General features: G+C 34.5%; 1 protein-coding gene and 1 pseudogene across 2 annotated transcripts; both read right to left on the bottom strand.

Annotated features, from left to right (window-relative positions):
* Positions 1–4,481: 4,481 nt before the first annotated feature.
* On the bottom strand, positions 4,482–10,242 carry LOC122050263 (annotated as a pseudogene).
* On the bottom strand, positions 9,962–18,211 carry LOC122051425 (probable diphthine methyl ester synthase). Of its 2 annotated transcripts, none has more exons than XM_042612564.1 (8): positions 18,023–18,211; positions 16,597–16,803; positions 16,393–16,517; positions 15,235–15,464; positions 13,062–13,101; positions 12,654–12,745; positions 11,776–12,012; positions 9,962–10,173 (listed from the first exon to the last, which is right to left on the bottom strand). In XM_042612564.1, the coding sequence occupies exons 2-7, from the start codon at positions 16,744–16,746 to the stop codon at positions 11,816–11,818; spliced, it is 834 nt and encodes a 277-aa protein (XP_042468498.1). In that variant the 5' UTR covers positions 16,747–16,803; positions 18,023–18,211; the 3' UTR covers positions 9,962–10,173; positions 11,776–11,815. The 2 variants fall into 2 exon arrangements, with proteins under 2 accessions (XP_042468498.1, XP_042468499.1); XM_042612565.1 differs by having other exon boundaries at positions 16,597–16,769.
* Between the last annotated feature and the right edge of the window lie 1,247 nt (positions 18,212–19,458).

Here is a 19,458-nt window from a genome sequence, read left to right as displayed (position 1 = left end):
TATACATAGATGATATTTTGTTAATTGGCAACAATGTCAAGGTATTATCAGACGTAAGGGTATGGTTGTCCAAACAATTTGATATGAAGGACTTAGGAGAGTGTGCACACATTCTTGGGATAAAAGTGATAAGGGATCGCAAGAAAAGAATGTTGTGTCTGTCCCAAGCTTCATATATAGATACAATCCTTTCTCGTTTTAGTATGCAGGATTCCAAGAAAGGTTTCTTACCTTTTAGGCATGGAATAACTCTATCTAAAGAGATGTCTCCGAAGACATCAAAGGAGATAGAAGACATGAAAGCAGTTCCTTATGCTTCGGCTGTAGGAAGCCTTATGTATGCAATGCTATGTACGAGACCGATATTTGTTTCTGTGGGCATGGTCAAGAGATATCGAAGTAACCCGGACAAGGACTGCCGCAAAAGCATATATTAAAGTACCGAGAAGGACTAGAGATTATATGCTAATTTACCAAGCGACGATTTGATCCCTGTGGGTTACGGATTCTGATTTCCAATCGATAGGGACAATAGTAAGTCTACATCGGCTATGTGTTTACTTTAGGAGGTGGAGCCATTTCATGGAGGAGTGTTAAGCAGAAATGTGTCGGACTCAACCATGGAAGTCGAGTATGTAGCAGCCTCGAGGCTAAAGAAGCAGTATGGCTCAGGAACTTTCTAATGGACTTAGATGTGATTCCTGGTTTGCCCAAAATTATCACAATTTATTGTGATAATAGCGGTGCAGTTGCAAACTCGAAGGAACCACGAGCTCATAAAGCAAGTAAACATATAGAGCGCAAGTACCACCTGATACGAGATATCGTGAAGCGAGGAGAAGTTGTCATCGCCAAGATTACATCAGCGGATAACCTGGCAGATCCTTTCACTAAGGCCCTTCCGGCGAAAGCTTTTGATCGGCATGTGGAGGGAATGAGAATCAGATGTATGGTAGAAGATATGACAGCTTAGTCATTAGTATAAGTGGGAGATTGTTGGAGTGTATACTGAAAGCCTAAGCTTTTGTAAACATTTGTCTTGAATAAAGAATCACATTTGGTCAAATTATTTACATTTGTTTGTAGTTGTTCAATTAATTTATATTGTAGATAACATAGCATGTGGTGTCATATGCAGAAGATAATGTTATCAGTACCTTATAAATTATAAATAGTAGCTCACGACCAAAATGGAAAGGAACAAACCATTAGAAGGTCGTAGTGTAATTAGGTATCAGTTTATCTTGACTGTATAATTACACTAGTACACTTAGAGTGTATTGAGTAGGACCATTTGAGGTTGTTTCTTTTATACTGATTTTATAAAGAAACAAAGACCTCGGTTATTATGGAAGTGTGTGCTCTTAATCCTAATATAATAACAAGCACATATATTTGATATTTATTTCTTTAATTTATCAATGGGTGAGATTTAGTTCGATGAATCAATAAGCCCGATAAGTTGGGAAATGGTATCACTTATAGTGTGTGTTGTTGATTATAGAAGGAAACTGTGTCCTAGAGATACTAGGTTGATAATGTCCCCAAGAGGAGCTCATAAGGATTGTCATGTTAAACCCTGCAGGTGGACTTAGTCCGACATGACGATAAGGTTGAGTGGTACTACTCTTGGACTAAGATATTAATTAAATGAGTTGTCAGTAACTCACTTAATTAGTGGACATTCGATATCTTAAACACAGGGAGACTAACACACTCATAATAAGAAGGAGCCCAAAAATGTAATTTGGGATTGGTGCGGTAGTTCAATAATAGTTCTCTAGTGGAATGAATTATTATTGATAAAATTAAGTTGTGTGTTCGGGGCGAACATGGGATGATTAATTTTATCGGGAGACCAAAACCAATTCCTCCTCTCGGTCCCTATCGTAGCCTCTTATTTATAGAGTTCTATACCCACCTATACCCACCTTCTATACCCACCCAATAGGGGCCGGCCAAGCTAGCTTGGGAACAAGCTAGGGTCGACCTAGGTATAAGATTGGGTGGCCGGCCCTAGCTTGAACCCAAGCTAGTGGGGGCCGACCAAATTGAATTAAAAAAAAAAATTAATTTTAATTTTTATTATGTGGAAGATATAATTTATTAAAGAGAATTAAAATTAAAATATCTCTCTTGTAAAAGATCTACAAAAGATTAAAGAAAGAGATTAGATCTCTTTCCTTATTTGTAGATTGGTGAGATATTTTATTTTCTCTTTAAAAATTATTCACATGTTGTAAAATTAAAATTATAGAAATTTTCTTTTATTAACCATGTAGAGATTTTTAAAGAGAAATTTTATTTTAAAATTTCCGGAAACAAATTAGGAAGTTTTAATTGTTGATTGAAACTTGTCCAATTTGTTCTCCAATGATGTGGCCGGCCAATGTAGATTTAATTGGGAAATTTTATTTTATTTTTCTCAATTAAATCATGTCAAGGAAATTGAGGAAATTTTATTGCAATTAAATTTCCTAATTTGCCTAGGCCAAGGAATATAAAAGAAGGGGTGAGGGTGCCTTCATGAGACACAACATCTATTATTTCTCTCCCTCTTTTGTTCCTTGGTGTGGCCGGCCATCCTCTCCCTCTCTTCCTCTTGTGGTGGCCGAACCTCTCTCTCCCCCTTGGAGCTCTTGTGGTGGCCGGATACTACTTGGAGAAGAAGAAGAAGAAGGAGAGAAAGCTAGCATCTCTTGGAGCTTGGTTAGTATTTTGGTTTTTCTCCTTGGTGAAGTTTTTCCTTTGTGGCCGAACCTTGCTTGGAGGAGAAGAAGGTGGTTGGTGGTTTCTCATCTTGGTAGATCGTTGCCCACACAACGTCCGAGGTTAGAAGAGGAATACGGTAGAAGATCAAGAGGTTTTTCTACAAGGTATAACTAGTAATTTTTATTTCCGCATCATGCTAGTTATTTATGGAAATAATATCAAATACAAGAGGCTTACGTTCTAGAATTTCGAATATGTTTTTTCGATGCTGTGTTCTTTTGTTTTTTCTTTTCCTTGTGATTTGATTGTTCTCTTTGGTTAACCTAAAGTTATTTTAGGAAATTAAATATTAGCTTTCTATAAAAGGTTTTGTCTAGTCGGTGGTGGTTGCTCCCATATCCAAGAAGGCCATGTGCCTTGCCACGTCAGTACTGGGAACCAATTATGGAAATTAATATTTAATGGAATTAATAACTTAAGGAGACTTGGGTCGAACGTGTAAAGTTCCGCAGGAGATCCAAGTCAAAATCTAAAAGAACAAATAGATTAAGTTTTGGATCAAACGTGTTAAGTTCCGCAGGCGATCCAAAATTTAATTTAAAAGAACACATGGTAGCTAGGAAAAGGTTCAGACCTTTGTACAAAATTTTTGTACAGTGGAACCTATAGGTTTTCCGAGTAGCAACCAACATTCCCACTCCTGGTCAGTGGATTTTTTTGCCTTCTCTAGGATTCGAACTCTAGACCTTCAGACTAAATACTAGAGTTTATGAATCCTGGTAACCAAGTGAGTGCATGTGGCAGAAGCACCCAGAGCACCACCTAGCGAGGGAGATTTTGGGATTTGTATGTGGTGTGATTCGTGGTTACACAACGAGGACACTGTGTCTTTAAGTGGGAGTGATTGTAATACCCCAGTTTTGAGATTCTGATTAAGTATGACTTAAAAGGTTAGATAGTACTATCCATATCATCAAGGTCCACCTTCCTTTTTGGAAGCCCAAACTTAAAGAACTCCAAAGTTAAGCGTGCTTGGCTTGGAGAAATCTGAGGATAGATGACCTCCTGGGAAGTTTTCCAGGGTGCGTACGAGTGAAGACAAAGCACGCTGAAAAGACCTCCGGTGATCTGTGGAGATAATCGTCAACTCGATGGACAATTCTAGTGACGTTCTCGGTTCGATCCGGGTGGGGTCTGCCCGGACTGGGGCGTTACACTACTCTTGGATGGGCCCACGATTGTGATATGACCCATCTTTAGTTGCTTTCGGATTTCTGACAGTAGAATGTATACAATTTATACATGAAACAGTGACTAGAAATACAAGGTTGAACTCGACACAAGAAAAACATACCTGGTTTGTCGTACCAGTGGACACTGACGCCAGGTAAGTTTAGTGCCTTTGCAATCAGCTGGTGAGCTAAGTAAAACCCTGAATTTCCCTAGAGATATATAGTTTCCAGCAGTTTTTTATTTTTTTTTAAAAAAATCTAGCTAAAAGGAATTGAAACAAGTGTGAGGAAGGAGTTAATTAATGCCAATCATAAATTGGTCAGAAAGAGTAAACATAATACACGTTTAAGATGGTACGGATATGTATTTAGACGACCAATAAATACTCTCGTTAGGCGATGTGAAACTATGATAAACATGCATATCAAACGAGGAAGACCAAAAAAAATTTGATTAGCAACAATAAAACAAGATAAACTTTATTTAAATATAGATGATGATATAATAGGAGATAGGACTCAATGGCGTAAAAGGATTCATACAACCGACCCCACCTAGTAGAAAAAGGTTTGATTGTTATTATTGTTGTTGAAAGAGTAAATACAATCACAAACAAACATTTCTCCAAGAGACTTACCTCATCTTCACCTAGAATGTTGTACATTATTGCCACTGGGGTTTTCATTGATGGATCACCTAGAGGAAGACTAAGAATAGCCCGTAGATGCTGTTCATGCTGTGAAGTATAGCATGACTCAATTGTGTGATGTCCACTATTATGGGGTCTAGGAGCTACTTCATTCAGTAAAACCTATTCAAAGAAAAAAAAAACTTGAATAATACGACTAGAAATCAACCAAATGATGCATAATGACTAGTTAACTAGAATTATAATCCAATATTCAGATGGACAAATTTTATTTAACACTAGATCATGATGTAAAAGCATCCAAACTGTTATCTAAGCAAAAAAGCTATTGGCAAACTTAACCTGTTTGTCTTTTGTCAAAAATAGTTCTACCGCAAATACACCTGCCCCATCTAGCGATCCAATAGCTTTTTGAGCAATTTCAACTGCAAGTTTCTTTATCTGGTCAGGCACATCAGCAGGAGCTTCAACAATGTGACAGATGTTGTCCCTTCAAATAGTAAAGATAGAGTAGATCTTAAGAGCAGAAGAAAGTTCTAGCCTTAAAGGCTAAGATCCTCCATGCAGCTGAAGTAAATAAGAACTGTAATTCCTTATTCTTACCTGTGAATAGTCTGAACCACAGGAAAACATCGGATTGAGTGGTCTCTAGTCCGGGCTACAATGACAGAAAGTTCCTGGATCAAATAAAGTATTCAGACATAGTTACAAATCAAGCTAATAACAACAACTAATTTTAACCTAACAGAAATTTACTAACTCAAAACTCCTGAATAAAGAAATAGTGGCAAAAATTTAAAAGGAAAATAGGTTACAATGTAAGATAAGATCACAAATGTCAGACAACCATCTGCAAAGGCATGAACAACCACAAGAGGCATCAAAATATGCTGATTTTCTCTAGAAACAAATGATAGAAGAAAATCCAAAGATGCTAAATATAAGTCGGAAAGGTGGCCCCTAAGTCCCTACCGTCTTAAGCATTTGGATAAGTAGTTGCAATCAAATTGTGATGCATAATCAAAGCATAGTCATGAGTCCAAATCATAGCTTCCCCTATTATCATTTTTCTTTATTATGTTTTCTCATCATCCGTCTTGCACCAGTTTGTACAAACTCTTATGTGTCTGTCTTGTACTTTGTGCTATTGGTCAATCAGTTCAAAATCAGTCCAACTTAAGGATAAGTGGTTCCTACTTCATAGTTATCCAACAAATCTTTAACCAGGCAAAAGAGTATTAAAAGGGTACTTTCCAAATAGTTTAAGATTATGGAAAAGTGGTTAGTAGTTTACTCAAATAAATGTTTTAGCTAAAATACAAGTATAGAAAAGATTCTTTCCTACCAGCTTAAGATTATGGAGAAGCAGTCCGTAGTTTCCTAATAAATCTTTAACAAAAGAAGAGAATAGAAACATACAAAGTAAAGCAATTCAATATAAAAACAGAAGACACACTTAATTAAATAATGATAAATAACTTCAAAATGGTAGAGTTTAACCTTCACAAATGGGGTCCATCTTTCAACATATAAGTCATGCTCAAATCCTCCCAATGCTGTGAGAAAGCATGAATTAATTGTTAGGCATTAAGATTTAAGAATAATTCAATCATCAAATAGTTGCATAGAATTCAGAAATCTGTCTTGCCAGTCACAAGGGAAGGAACTTCCTCTTTGCTGTAAGCAACAGCATTTCCACGCCCATCATAGGCCAACCTCTTGCTCTTAATCATTAAAGGATAACCAAATAACTCTCCAGCTTTCTCGATGTCAACAAGGTTATGTATCTGCATAGAATAATTTATTGATTAAAACATTCAGCTTCAAATTTATCCAGAAAATCAGCAGAAGAGTAAATCAACCTCCAAAAAATCAGGTAGTGGGATCCCATACTGAGAAAAATGAACCTTCTGAAGATATTTGTCCTGAGATAATGTAACAAAGAAGTTAACAGATGAAATATCTTAATAGCAAATCAATGTTGTTGAGAATGCTGAATGACCAGAAAGCAGCAAAGTTTCCTACAGCTGCATTAAGATTCTAGCAAAGACTTAGACTAAGAAGAGTAGATTCAACAGATTGGAAGTTTAGCACATGGAAGATTGACCAAAATAATTGAGATGATATGGGAAACTAACCAGATAAAATAAATCAAAATATCAAATTAAACAGCAATAGAAGAACTTGCAAATAGTGCCTGTCACCCGAAAGAAAAAAAATTGCACATCTTGGTACGATGTCTCCTAAAGAGCATTATATCCCTAAAATCCATGTTACTTCCAGATATTAACAGGGTCAGCACTTTGATTATATAATTTCACCTACTAGAAAAGTACTCTACAGCTGAATCACAAACTGCTAAACTACAAAAAAACCACAATACTTGGGTTTAGTATATGAAAATCTCAAAACCCACTTTTGGAAAATTATACGAATTAATTAAGATCAATACTATGGAAAGTTTAGTAATTAAAAAGTTTCTAAAACTTTCTCCTTTTGACCATTGCCGTAAATGAAAACATCACATCTTAAATCTGATTTAAACAAGATTATACTCATTTGAGTTTTGATACTTCTTGAGGCAAAAGAATCATTTGAATAAAAGACCATAATAAAACATGATCAACGTAGACTGTGAAATGATCTGAGCTGATAATCTCAAGATGTCAGCAAGTGCTTAACGCAAGCTTCACAGTGGCCTAGGATACAACGGTGAACAGTGATTCCCATCAAGCACTGATGGTCATGGCGAACTGAGAGATACCCGACTGCTATCATGGGCACTCCACCGAGCAAGATATGCATGATAGAAGAGATGGGGAACGTAGGTGGAGATTCAGCCTTTCATGTGTGTAACCTTTTGCCTGTGGTCATAGCCTCCTTATATAAGAGCCAAAGACCAAAAGGCAATGCTAATGATCGTTTAAAGATCATAATTTGTGAGCTGTGAAACGGGCAATGATAATGATCATTTAAATATCATTATTCGCCAGCTGCGAAACACCAACGTTTCACTCGGCTGCATTAATCTTTATTTAATGCATCCGTTACACAAGTAACAAAAAGGTTGGTTGTTCCGCTTGAGCAAATTTTGCCCCGATCGGTCCGACATTCGGTGCGCACAGGTCATGCCCGCACACGAGTTGACATGGTTCAGTGCAATCCGAGCCTTGGATTTGCACCCCCTGTGCACCCACGCGTGAGAGAGAGTCTCTCCCCATGCATTTGTTCACATCCTCAATGTATGTGAATCAATATAAACTAACCAACATGTCTTGAAGCTCCCAATGTGGGACTAAAGTGTCATTCACAATGGAGCTCCAATATATGAAGCCTGACCCAATCAAAACTACTCTAATCTTTTCGTAAACACCAGATGTAATTAGATGGGTAGGATGTTCGAAAAGTAGGAAGAGCTGGTTCTAACATATGCTTAAAATACTTTCAGGAAAGAAGACCAGGCAAAAAAACATTTAAATGAACCTCAATTCTTTCATTTTATGAAAATTGTAAGACCTTTGGAAATATGGCAACAAAGAATTTTTAGGACTTACTTGTATAATCCTTATTGTAGAGGCTTTAGGTTGGCAGTCTATTCCTTGCAATTCAAGTTTCTCAAGAGTAACAGCATCAACATGTTCAATCTCAACCGTCAACACCCCACACCTAATTTCCAACCAAAAACATTAAAATGATATCACTCAATTAAGAAATAAATATTTTATTAGACACAAAACCTCAAATAGGAAAAATAATAGCAACCGACCTTTTTGCAAATTCACAAACAGTCTCACCATCATCAAAATTTGCCCACTATGTGTTCATAAGCTATGCTACTCGCAGGACAGGATTCAAGAGGATCCAAAATCACAACTTTAACTGCCATTTGGCTTGCTGCTTGGCATAGCATTCTACCTAGCTGGCCACCACCCAAGACACCAACAATTGTATCTGATACCCCATGGATGGTGATCTCATCATGCCTGCAAAAACCAAAAAAAAAAAACAAGCAATGCTTTATCAAACACTAAATCAGAGATAATGAAACAGGGAGAACATTAGCAAGCAAGATAATTTATCTACGTTTACTGATCAATTGAAATAAACTAAAGAATAGAAATTTTGTACTTACTTATCCAAAGAAGATTCATATATGTGATCAGGAGTCGATTGAATTGATGGATACCGTAAAGAAGATTCTTTCCATCCGGATTGGAAAGAGAACTGTAAGGTTGTTTTCCTCCCAGCACTGGAAGGAAAGGGGAATGTGTTGCAGAATGGACGGGCGACTGTAGGCACAAGATGAAGAATCACAATGCAGCAAAGGAAACAGAATCAAATCCACCACTCAACCAATGATCCTTATGGTTCAGATAGACGAGCTAAGTTTGCTTGTTTCGTCCAAAACCCCCAAGGAAGCAAAAGGCACAGTGAAGTTTGATTCTGTTTCGTCCAACCAATTTATTTTGACTTACTATTATTATGGAATAAATTTACTTAAAATTAAAAAGTAAAGTTTGTATTTTTTTTTATCTAAAATGATATTTATTATATAGTTTTATAATCAAAATTGATTATTATATATTACTTTGTAATTAGTAGTGAAGTCTATCGATTAAATTAACATAGCCAAGTTAACATATTATAGGAGTAGGAAAGATCGTTGTCATAATGAGATTTAGGGTTTGAATCTCAGTAAAATTGAAGTAAATATCTCCCTTATGTGTTAGTTACTATTCCAAAGACTAGTAGTCGTCCATGATTTACCTCCTCCGTGTTGACCTTGGGACGGATTGACGGGGGTGTTGGGACGAGCGTATTCACCTTTTTTGCCACAAGGAGTAGCAAAAGATTGAAAAAAAAAAAAAATCAATTTTTTCAGTTCAATTTAAATTTCATAATCAAATAATATATCTAAATCTTACAATAACGCAACTTACTGATAAATCAAAATTATTTTACTATCTAATTTCAATCTATTAATCGAATTAATTAAAAACATCATTAATGAATTGATAAATTTTTTTAATTAATTTGACAATAGATCGAGTTAATTAATTTTATGATGACAAAATTCAATCAGTTTGATTTGTCAATAGAAAAAAAACTAATTTTTTTCTGATGTGGTTGATTTGATTTTGAACTAGATTGGAGAGCATAGTCCTTTTTAAACATTTGATGAATAAAAAATATAATTCTGTTTATATATTATTTTGAATTAAAATGTCTGGGTGAGGATTTATGTAACATCAAATAGTATTCACAATTCAATCAAACTATGCAAGCATATATATTTTTTGTCAAATTCATCTAATATATTTGTTGAAAAAGAAGAAAAAAAATCATATGATTTTCATGTTGCCGGCATCATGAAAATGTCAATGAAACATCTTTAAAGAAAACATGTCAATTAGTTAACAAACAGCATCTCGATGTCAATGCTCAATTAGATGACATATAAATTCCAGATGACGTTAAGAAAACAGTTGGAACAGTGGAGCAGATGTTTATAAAATTTATGTTTTCCCCAATCGCCAAGCATGAAAACTAAGCATCGCTCCATCACCATGCTCTCTGTCCTGCAAGTTTGGAAACAACAAAGAGTGAGACAATGGAGGGTGGCCTTTCCTAAGCATCACTTCTGGCATCTTTGTCCATAAACATCTTAAGAAATATGTTGGATTGTCATTTGAGGCATGAAAAATGGATGAATGGTGTTTATGAGCTAGCCAGTTATCCATGGGAGTGTGTGAAACTATTTGATTGTTTTTGGGTCCTAGTATTAAGGTGCGGTACAACAACAAGAGCATTACTAATGGGAAGAAAAAAAAATCAATTAAAGAAGAAAAAAAACAGGTATTAGCAATAGCACCAAAGATATTTATTGCCACTAATGACATTCTAATCCACTTGTTAGTAGCTCAACTAAAGCAACAGCAGTATGTAATCTATTAGCGCGACAATGTATTCCAGGGCTTAGAATAAGAAGGCAATTAAAAAAAAACAGAGAATAGACAGGAAGCACATAGGCCTATTTCTACATGACCTGTTTCATTAGCTAAATGACTTAAAAGTTGGTCCGCAAACCATTTGACTTGTCGCGCCGTAATGGATTGTTAAATGGTAAATCCATGTTGACAAAATCTAGTTAGTTGTTGATGCAATAACTACTATATGCTGAACACTAGCACGACATAATCTCCATGTATCTATAGAGATCCTCCTGTCACTAATGACTCGCAGGTCTCCAAGTTCAAGAGTCCACTGAGGAATCTGCAATTTTATTACGTCATACATGTTTTTGTGGATTTCTTTCTCTCAGATGTTTGGATATCTTTGGATGTTGAAAGAGTCACTGGACTTCTACTTATGAGAGGCAGGGGAGTTAGATTATCATTTTTAACAAGGATAATTGGATTTTATTCATCTGTAATAATTGATTTTGTTTTTCGAGCTAATTTTTCTGTTATTCATAGTTGTTCAGTAAGTGCTTTAATAAGTCCAATTTTTGCCAATCGAAACCTATTAGATATGAGACACTGAGTACTACTACTTTTCTGCAAGAAGAATCTTAGTTTTGCACACAAAATAATAAAAGACAAGGTTAGGCAACTAATGATGAATATTTTAAGCAATGTAAATGCACTAGCTAGATTAAGATTAGCATACAAGATAACAATTATATTCCATAAAAAGACAGAACATGCAAGTAAAACAAGTTAACTAAGGTAGCTATTTTGGCTATTTAAGTCAAACTTTAATTGAGTTTAGGCAGAAATCTCAGTTTTCAGTTTTCACATATGTCGATAGTGTAAAAGTTTGTTCCACCTTACCAAATTTATGAAAGTATCCACCATGTTAAACAACTACCATCCACCACTGTTGGAACAATCTAAACTTAACCGAGAGCAGGACAGCTACACCCCATTGAACTCATCCTTTCTCACCAAGGGTGTATTTTGCAAGCATCTCGAACCACATAACCCTAACTTCTATCATAAATACCTATGTTATAGCATGTTTGATTGCACATGTGCTAGCCCAAATGCTTTATGATAATGATATGAGAAGGGTGTGATAATCATTTGTGAATTGACAGGATTACTAATTCAATAGAAGTAATATGTAGTAGAGATGCTAAACAAAACAGCATTCAGCAAACATGGGTTGTTATTGCACACCTGCATGTAGATAGATGTATCACCATACAGGAATTGATCTTTATCCATTTATTGACTTGATTGAATAAAAGTCTAACATCTCCTCTTCCACAGGGTGTGTCTCGCCTACTATTACAAGGCAATGAAGAGGCAGACCAAAATCTACATCAAGTAAATCTTTCATTGATCCAGCAACTATCTTCTGATCCTCATAGCCGAGGCGAGCAATTCCTACACACTTTGTTTCTGCATCATAAGCTGGAAGGCAGTTAAATGGTTACCATCTGATCAAAATAAATGACCTTTATCCCACAGAGATGAAGAATTAGGCAATGAAGGACTAAAAACAAATTAGAACAAAAAAGTTTGAAACGCCATCAGAAAATAGCCATAAACTGTACATATTTACAGGTTATACGCATACTATTCTTTGCTAGAAGATATCCTCATGCAGATTGGCATGCAAAGTTAAGATTGTATTGAAGGATAAATAAAGGAAACAATAGGTGGTGACAGGAGATTTCTCTCATGTGTTGATTATTATAGATGCATAAAGTGATTGGTACTCTTAAGATAAAGGACTTGACATTAAATATGCCAGTAAAAGGAGGGAGAGCTTGGCCCATAAGACCTGGTTGAGGAAAGAAACTGAATATCATGCTTGAAGATATCAACAATCATGAGAATATAAGAACAAATACACCATAATTTTGTCAGATGGCAAGCATGAATATGCATTTAATTCCTGGTTTCACATGAAAAGGCATATTAATGGAACACATTGACATTGAACACCCAAATATCTTGCAGTGGCGTCCATACTTGGATCTTTCATTTCTGGAATGAAGTGTGAATAATTGCCGAAATGAAGAAAGGACATACTGCAGACAGATATGTACCAGATTTTCCATTTGATTCTTCAATCTCCAATAATTGATTAATAGCAGTGTGGATTTGCATATATCTTGGTGGTTCATAACACTTCTTTCCTCTGGAAATTCAGGAGTCAAAAGGGACATGAAATATTAGTAAAACAAGTTATGACCAAATCTAGAAAAAACAAAGAATGTGGTTGAGGGCAAGAACGAAGAACAAACTAGTAGAAACTTCTCCTATCCATTGAAAAGAGGAAGAAAGAAAAAACGAGATAGTTACATGTAAGGAAATAACTAATATAAATTGTGTGTTTGAATTTGAAACAGTCATCCTGATGCCAAAATAACATAAAGCATTTCAAAGTTCTTCAACAACATATGGCATTAGGCACGCACAGGTTAAAGAACAAAGTTTGGTTTATTTTGCAGTACCTGCACAATGACTCCAAAGATGGTTCCTTCACCCGTATATCTGCAGATTATAAAACTGTATTAAAGCCTTGAAAAAAAAATGATATCCAGTGACATCTTAGTACCAAAAAAAACTTTGTAGAATGCGAGCCCACATAAAATTTAGCCTAAATCAAATTGAAAAAATAGAACAGACCGACATAAAACAGCCATTATTTCCTGTTCTAATTAGTGTTGCATATTGGAGCAAAAGGTGATATTGCTAACCCCAAGCGGCCAATATCACCGGCCTCACAGCAAAATACAACACAAGGGCATTTTGCCCTAGCGTAGCGGCTCTTTGTATGAGGGAGGTTAGACACCCAACAAGGCATTTTGCATCCGCTCGGAATTGACTCTAAGGGTGCGTTTGGTTCAGGGTTATTCTTGATAACCTTAGTTATCCATCCAAGGTTATCAACAAAACCCTTGTTTGGTTTAGGTATTCGATGATTCCAGAGTAATGTCTCATGCCTGACACATCAGCAAAAGGGTTATACAACCCGGAATCGGAAAACCTCAGAAAACTAAGGTTTTTCTTGATTCCGGGGTTAACGATTTTTTTTTACCAAAAATACCCCCGATAAGAAAAAACATGAAAAAAAGAGAAAAAATGTAAAAAATATTAAAAAATGTAATAAAAAATAAAAAAATGTTTAAAAAATTAAAATTTTTTAAAAATAAATAATTTAAAAAATTAAAAATAAAAAAAAATAAAATTTAAAAAATTTAAAAATTAAAAATAATTAAAAATTAAAAAATTTAAAATTTTTTTAAAAATTTAAAAAATTTTTAAAAATTTAAAATTTTAAAAAATTAAAAATTTAAAAAAAATTTAAAAATAAATAAATAAATAAAAATTAAAATGTAAAAAATGTAAAAAAATAAAAAATAAAAAATATAAATAATATAAAAATATAAAAACATTAAAAAAAATTTTAAAAAATATACAGGAAAAAGAAAAGTAAAAAAATATAAATAATAATAATAATAATAATATGTATAGTTGGTTTTGTAACTAAGGGTAATACGGTAAAATATTAAACTAGGGTATTCATTAAAACCTTCAAACAAACAAGTTTTTGTTGCATTACCTAGGTTGAACCAAACAAGATTTGGTTATGTTTTATTCCCCATAACCTTGGTTATGTGATTACTTGGTAATCACATAACCAAGGTTATACATGATAACTTGAACCAAACGCACCCTAAGACCTATTTGAGCAAATACCCATGTATGTTCCAACTACGCCAACCTGTGGGGGCTAATTAGTGTTGCATATGCAACAATATCATGTGGATAGGGTACAATATTAAGTTCAAAACAACACAATCCATAATTATATGGATTCATTGATGATTTAAAAAAAAATAAAAAATAGCAACAAAAAGATTCTTGTGTCTTGTGTCAACCACATAATGACTCATTTCATGTTGGGGCACAATAGGAGAAACATCTTAAGACTCCTAGCTTACAGCACTAAGGGACTAGAAGAGGAATGATTAACTGTAATAATTTGACAATGTCATAAAAAGGATCAGCATGTCTAAATGTTGGGCATGCTAAGGCCTAAGGCTGCTCAAAAGGATCATCTTTCTAAATAACAATAAATAAATAAAATAAAAGGAATAGAGCTTTAACAAAGCAAATAAAACATCAAAGCAAAATATGCCATCAATTTCCTCCATTATGTTTATTCCCTCAAGCACAACCAAAAATTCATGTCTTAAATCCTTGATCTAGGCTAAATAAATCACATCAAAAAGTTAAGAGGAGTAATTCGAAGTGATTCATTGTGCCATAGAAAACATGTTATTCTAGGGTTTAAACGTTAGAGAAAGGCCTCTCACAGTAATTATTTTAACGAGGATGCTTATGTAAGTTTGATTTTGGCTTAGACCTGGCCACGTGATGTACAAGAGTCATGAATCAACAACTATGCAACTTTTACTAAGCCACTGGATTTGTCTTTGTTGTGCTTCTCTTTTCTCCATTTCCTCTAGACAAGATAACCTAGTTGTTACCAGTTCAAGGCAGTATGAACAACTAAGCTTTTTGAAGTGTGCACTTACAATTTAGAATTTATTCAAATATCTATAACTCTCAGAGCACACATACAAAGAATTTATAAACTGAAGAGTATAGAGAACTGACCTAACAAGCAGAGAGTGTGCAAGCCAAGTTGCCGGTTTCTATGGATCTTCGGGTAGAAACTATCGGGTCTCCATGTATCAGTAAAGAAAGGTATTGACACCGTCTCACCATAGCGGTAAAGTTGCAAACCACAAATTCCTATGGCATTCATAACTGAAGCATTGTGTATGACTCTGACTTCCAGCCCTATTTTTTTGGCCCGAACAACCAGGTCTGTATGGGTGGTTGCACTGCAGTATAATATAGAAAATAGTTGGTCAAGAAAAGAAAACCATATTGCCAAAAATAAAATAAAAAAATAAAAAGAGTGAATGTCAAAATGCATTAAAATTGCAGTATGGATATCAGATGAATCAAGCTGAAATCTAGATATAACATCTATCTAGATAAATCTAAGTAATTTTACAAATGATCACACAGTCAGGTGATGGGAAACTGCTTGTTCTTCAAAAGACATGTAGTAGTGATAGCACATCTGAAGAGTGAAAACACTAAATTGAGGAGAAGATAAAGTTCTAGATTATAACAATATAATTTCGTATCACATTCATAGAAGTGAGGTGCAAAAAGATTACAATGGAAATTATCAAACAAAAATGTTTTGACTAAATAGCCAGCTATGCAGTAGAATTTAGAACATACCATAATTCAAGCTATACTGATTTTACTAAAGAAATGTCTACTCTAATGTTGAGATGATAACTAGGCAAAAAGAACTGTGAGATTTAAATGATTTCTTAAAGAAACCTCATTTAGTCTTTTCAGGAAAGCTGACTACTTTCTACAACAATAATAGGCAGGAAGAAATATTGTTAACACCAATAACCCACTTTTAAATCACCACTTTGTACACACAGTAAAAGGAGAACCTAGTAATCTCTTAGTATGCACATCATAAGATTATGAAATATAAATTAATGATATATAATTTGAAAGTTGAATATATTGTACAATATCATTTATTGCACATGAAACTGCAACGAGCAAGAAATTCAACCTATTCAAAGTGAGGATATGTTGAAACAAACCTTCAGCAATGGTAAAATTCACATTTACAAAATTCAGATGCAACACCTTTTTAGTTATGAATATCCAGATATATATAAAATTCAAGCACATAACAACACTCTATGGCTGTCAGGTGAAAGAATAAAGTACCCAAAAGGATCTCCAACGACCAAGAAAGCAACATTGGAATCAGTAGCTTCACGGAGAATAGCATCTGCATGCTCTTCAACCATCTCTCGATCAGCAACTACAATGTCCTTCCCATACAGTTTCTCCTGAAACAAAGGATGCATATTAAGAGGACTAAACTCACTGAGTCATCGCGATTGAAGAGAAGAGAAAGAAGGTCAATACCATTCTGGAGAGACCATCAGAAGCAAGACCAAAGGAGAGGAGGGAGGTATAGGCTTCAACATAGACCTTGTCACAGCTGCGGACAGCCTCAAGACCTCTGAGGGTGATGTCCCTCTCATCACCCAGGCCTAATCCAATAATATACAACATCCTCTTTATCCTCTTTTCCCTCTCTGTTTTTTTTTTGGGTGTTTAGACTCCTTGTCACTTGGATAAATCAATCACAAGTTCGCAATTGTACGAAAAGTCAATCAAAGCGCATCAAAGAAATGGTAGACTCTACTATATCATATTTATAAATTGTAACTTTGAAATACTGATGTCAAAGCAAACAAAGAATCTAAAAGAACAGATGAACAATGCAAATACAAATCAAAGCTCAAGGATGTGTTTTAGTAAAGAGAGAGAAAGGGAATTGAAAGGGAGTGAGAGGAGGGAAGAACAAAATACCATAAGGTTATTTCTCGCATTAAGATTGAATCTCATACACATCTGATTAGAATTGAAAGTTTTCTGGTTGAATAAGAAATAAATCAATGAATTGGATTGACTTAAGTTTATTTGAACTAATTTATCTTAGGATTTGATACAGGTGGGTCAAGAAGGGAAGAGTGTGACACCTGTGCAAATCATCTTTCATCCACTTGCACTGGCAATCCCGACAGTGTGAGCATCTATATGTGTAATTTCCCTCCACCTGAAGTGCTACAACAAGCATCCACTGTCCTAATCTTTTTCCATTTGACCCTTGATGTTTTACTTAAAATTTAGCTGTTAATCTGATTAGAATCTAGTAGGTGAGAGATGAACGAGGGTAGCAAGTGTGAGTGAAATTCAACGTCGTTAGTCTGAAGGACTCAACTCCTAATCCATGTCACGACTCAAAGGTCTCTAACCCACATAAAGGAAGGACCCTCACTTGACAAATCACTGATCAACAATTCATCTTATATCATCATTGAAAGGTATAACAACACTGCAGAGGATCACGTACACTATAATAGAAAAGACAAGCTCCTTTCTTGAATTTCCTTTATTGAAACAAAAACACATTTTGATTACGTTGAAGAACTTTTCAATAAACATAAGAACATCATAGTGTAGTTACATCCAGCGTTTGAAGTACCGACCCGTACCACCCGAAACTGACGGTTTTTATTGTTCTGGGACCGGTACCCTACCGGCACAGCACAGTGCGCGAGTGAAGTAAAACCAAGAATTTAAAACCAGTGCATGAAAAGAGAGGTCTAATCAGTGAAGCAATGGGCACTAAATCATAGTTGAGGCAAAAGATGATAGAGTGAGTACTTAGAGCATGTTTTAGAAGATCTGAAGATGAAGATGCTTCCCTCGCAGAAATTAAGTCAAAACAGCGTTTTTGAAGAAGAAACCCAAACCATAAAAAGAAAGTCAGGAGAAAGCTCACCGGGAGAGGAACGGCGCCCGGCGGCGGTGCTCACAAAGCGTCGCGCACAGGGGACGGCGTCGAGGAGAGGGAAGAGTAGAGTCGCGGCGAGGACGTCGTCGAGCAGAGGGAAGAGTCTCGGCGAGAAGGCGTCACGGAGAGGGAAGAGGGGCGGCGAGGAAAAGATTTACACAGGGTACGCCATTTAAGATTTTACTGATATGGCATTTAAGATTTTATTATTAAGAACTGAATTATAATATTAAATATAAAAAAAAATCCCAAACTTTGAATTTATTTTTGAGATTTACGCATGTATGCACGGTAAAATAAACAGAAAGTTCATATAAAAAATCAACCGTTAATTAATTGGTATAATTATAATACGTAACTTTATATTTATTATTATTATTGAAAATTTAAAAAAAAAACAAAAGTTAAAAAAATATTTTAATTAAATCTTATTTTTAAAAAATATATTAAATATATTTTTTTTAAAAAATAATTTTAAAAAATTGTATATAGATTTAAAATTTTATAAATAATTAAAATATTTTTTTTAAACAAATTAATTTGAAATCTTCAAAATCAATTTGATTTTGAAATGCAATATCCATATATAGATGTTAGGGGGTGCTTGGTTCATTGAAAGGAACGAGAATAAGAATGAGATTTATAAAAATAGAGAATGGAAATGGGAGCTTTCCCATTCCCCTCCTTTTATTAGGGAATGACTCATTCTCATGTTTAGGGTAATGAATCCATGAGACCCATCACTAATCTCCCAAACCAAACACTCACTTTCAATCTCATTCCCATTCCTTACTCTCATTCTATCTAACCAAGCACCCCCTTAATATTTAATCTACTGTATATTTATAAACTCTTAAGTATATAAATATATTATATAAATTAATTATTAATTTATATAATTATTAAATATAAAATAATATTTTTAACATTATTATTTATATCAAATAAAAAAGAAAATATCTTGTTATAAGGGAAATTTTACATAGTCGTCAATCACAATCTAAACTTTACGAGCAATCCTAATGTTAAAAAAGCTTTATTTTCCCTCCCTAACCAATATAATGGATACCAATTTAGCCAATTACCCATCATATTTTTAGATATAAAAAAACTAAAAATTAGTATAATTCCTCTTAAATTCAACACGTTAAATTAGAATTTAGTATATTTTCTATTAAATTGAGCACAATCTCTTTTTCCATTTCAATCGGATGAAAAATATACTGGATTCTCTTCAAATAATGCGCAATTGAATAAAAAATATACTAGATTCTCTTTAAATAATTCTAAATTTAGGAAATATTATACTAAGCAAGAAAAAAGTGATGCTCAATTTGCTCGATTATAGTTTAAAATACTGAATTTAATCGAAATTATACTCATTTTTAGATTTTTTGTACTAAGGACAATTTTGATATAAAATA

This window comes from Zingiber officinale, chromosome 3A, assembly GCF_018446385.1.
Source record: "Zingiber officinale cultivar Zhangliang chromosome 3A, Zo_v1.1, whole genome shotgun sequence".
In the NCBI taxonomy this organism is placed as follows: Eukaryota; Viridiplantae; Streptophyta; class Magnoliopsida; order Zingiberales; family Zingiberaceae; genus Zingiber; species Zingiber officinale.
Note: the sequence above shows the minus strand (reverse complement) of the source record. Positions and strands in the feature narration are given on the sequence as shown.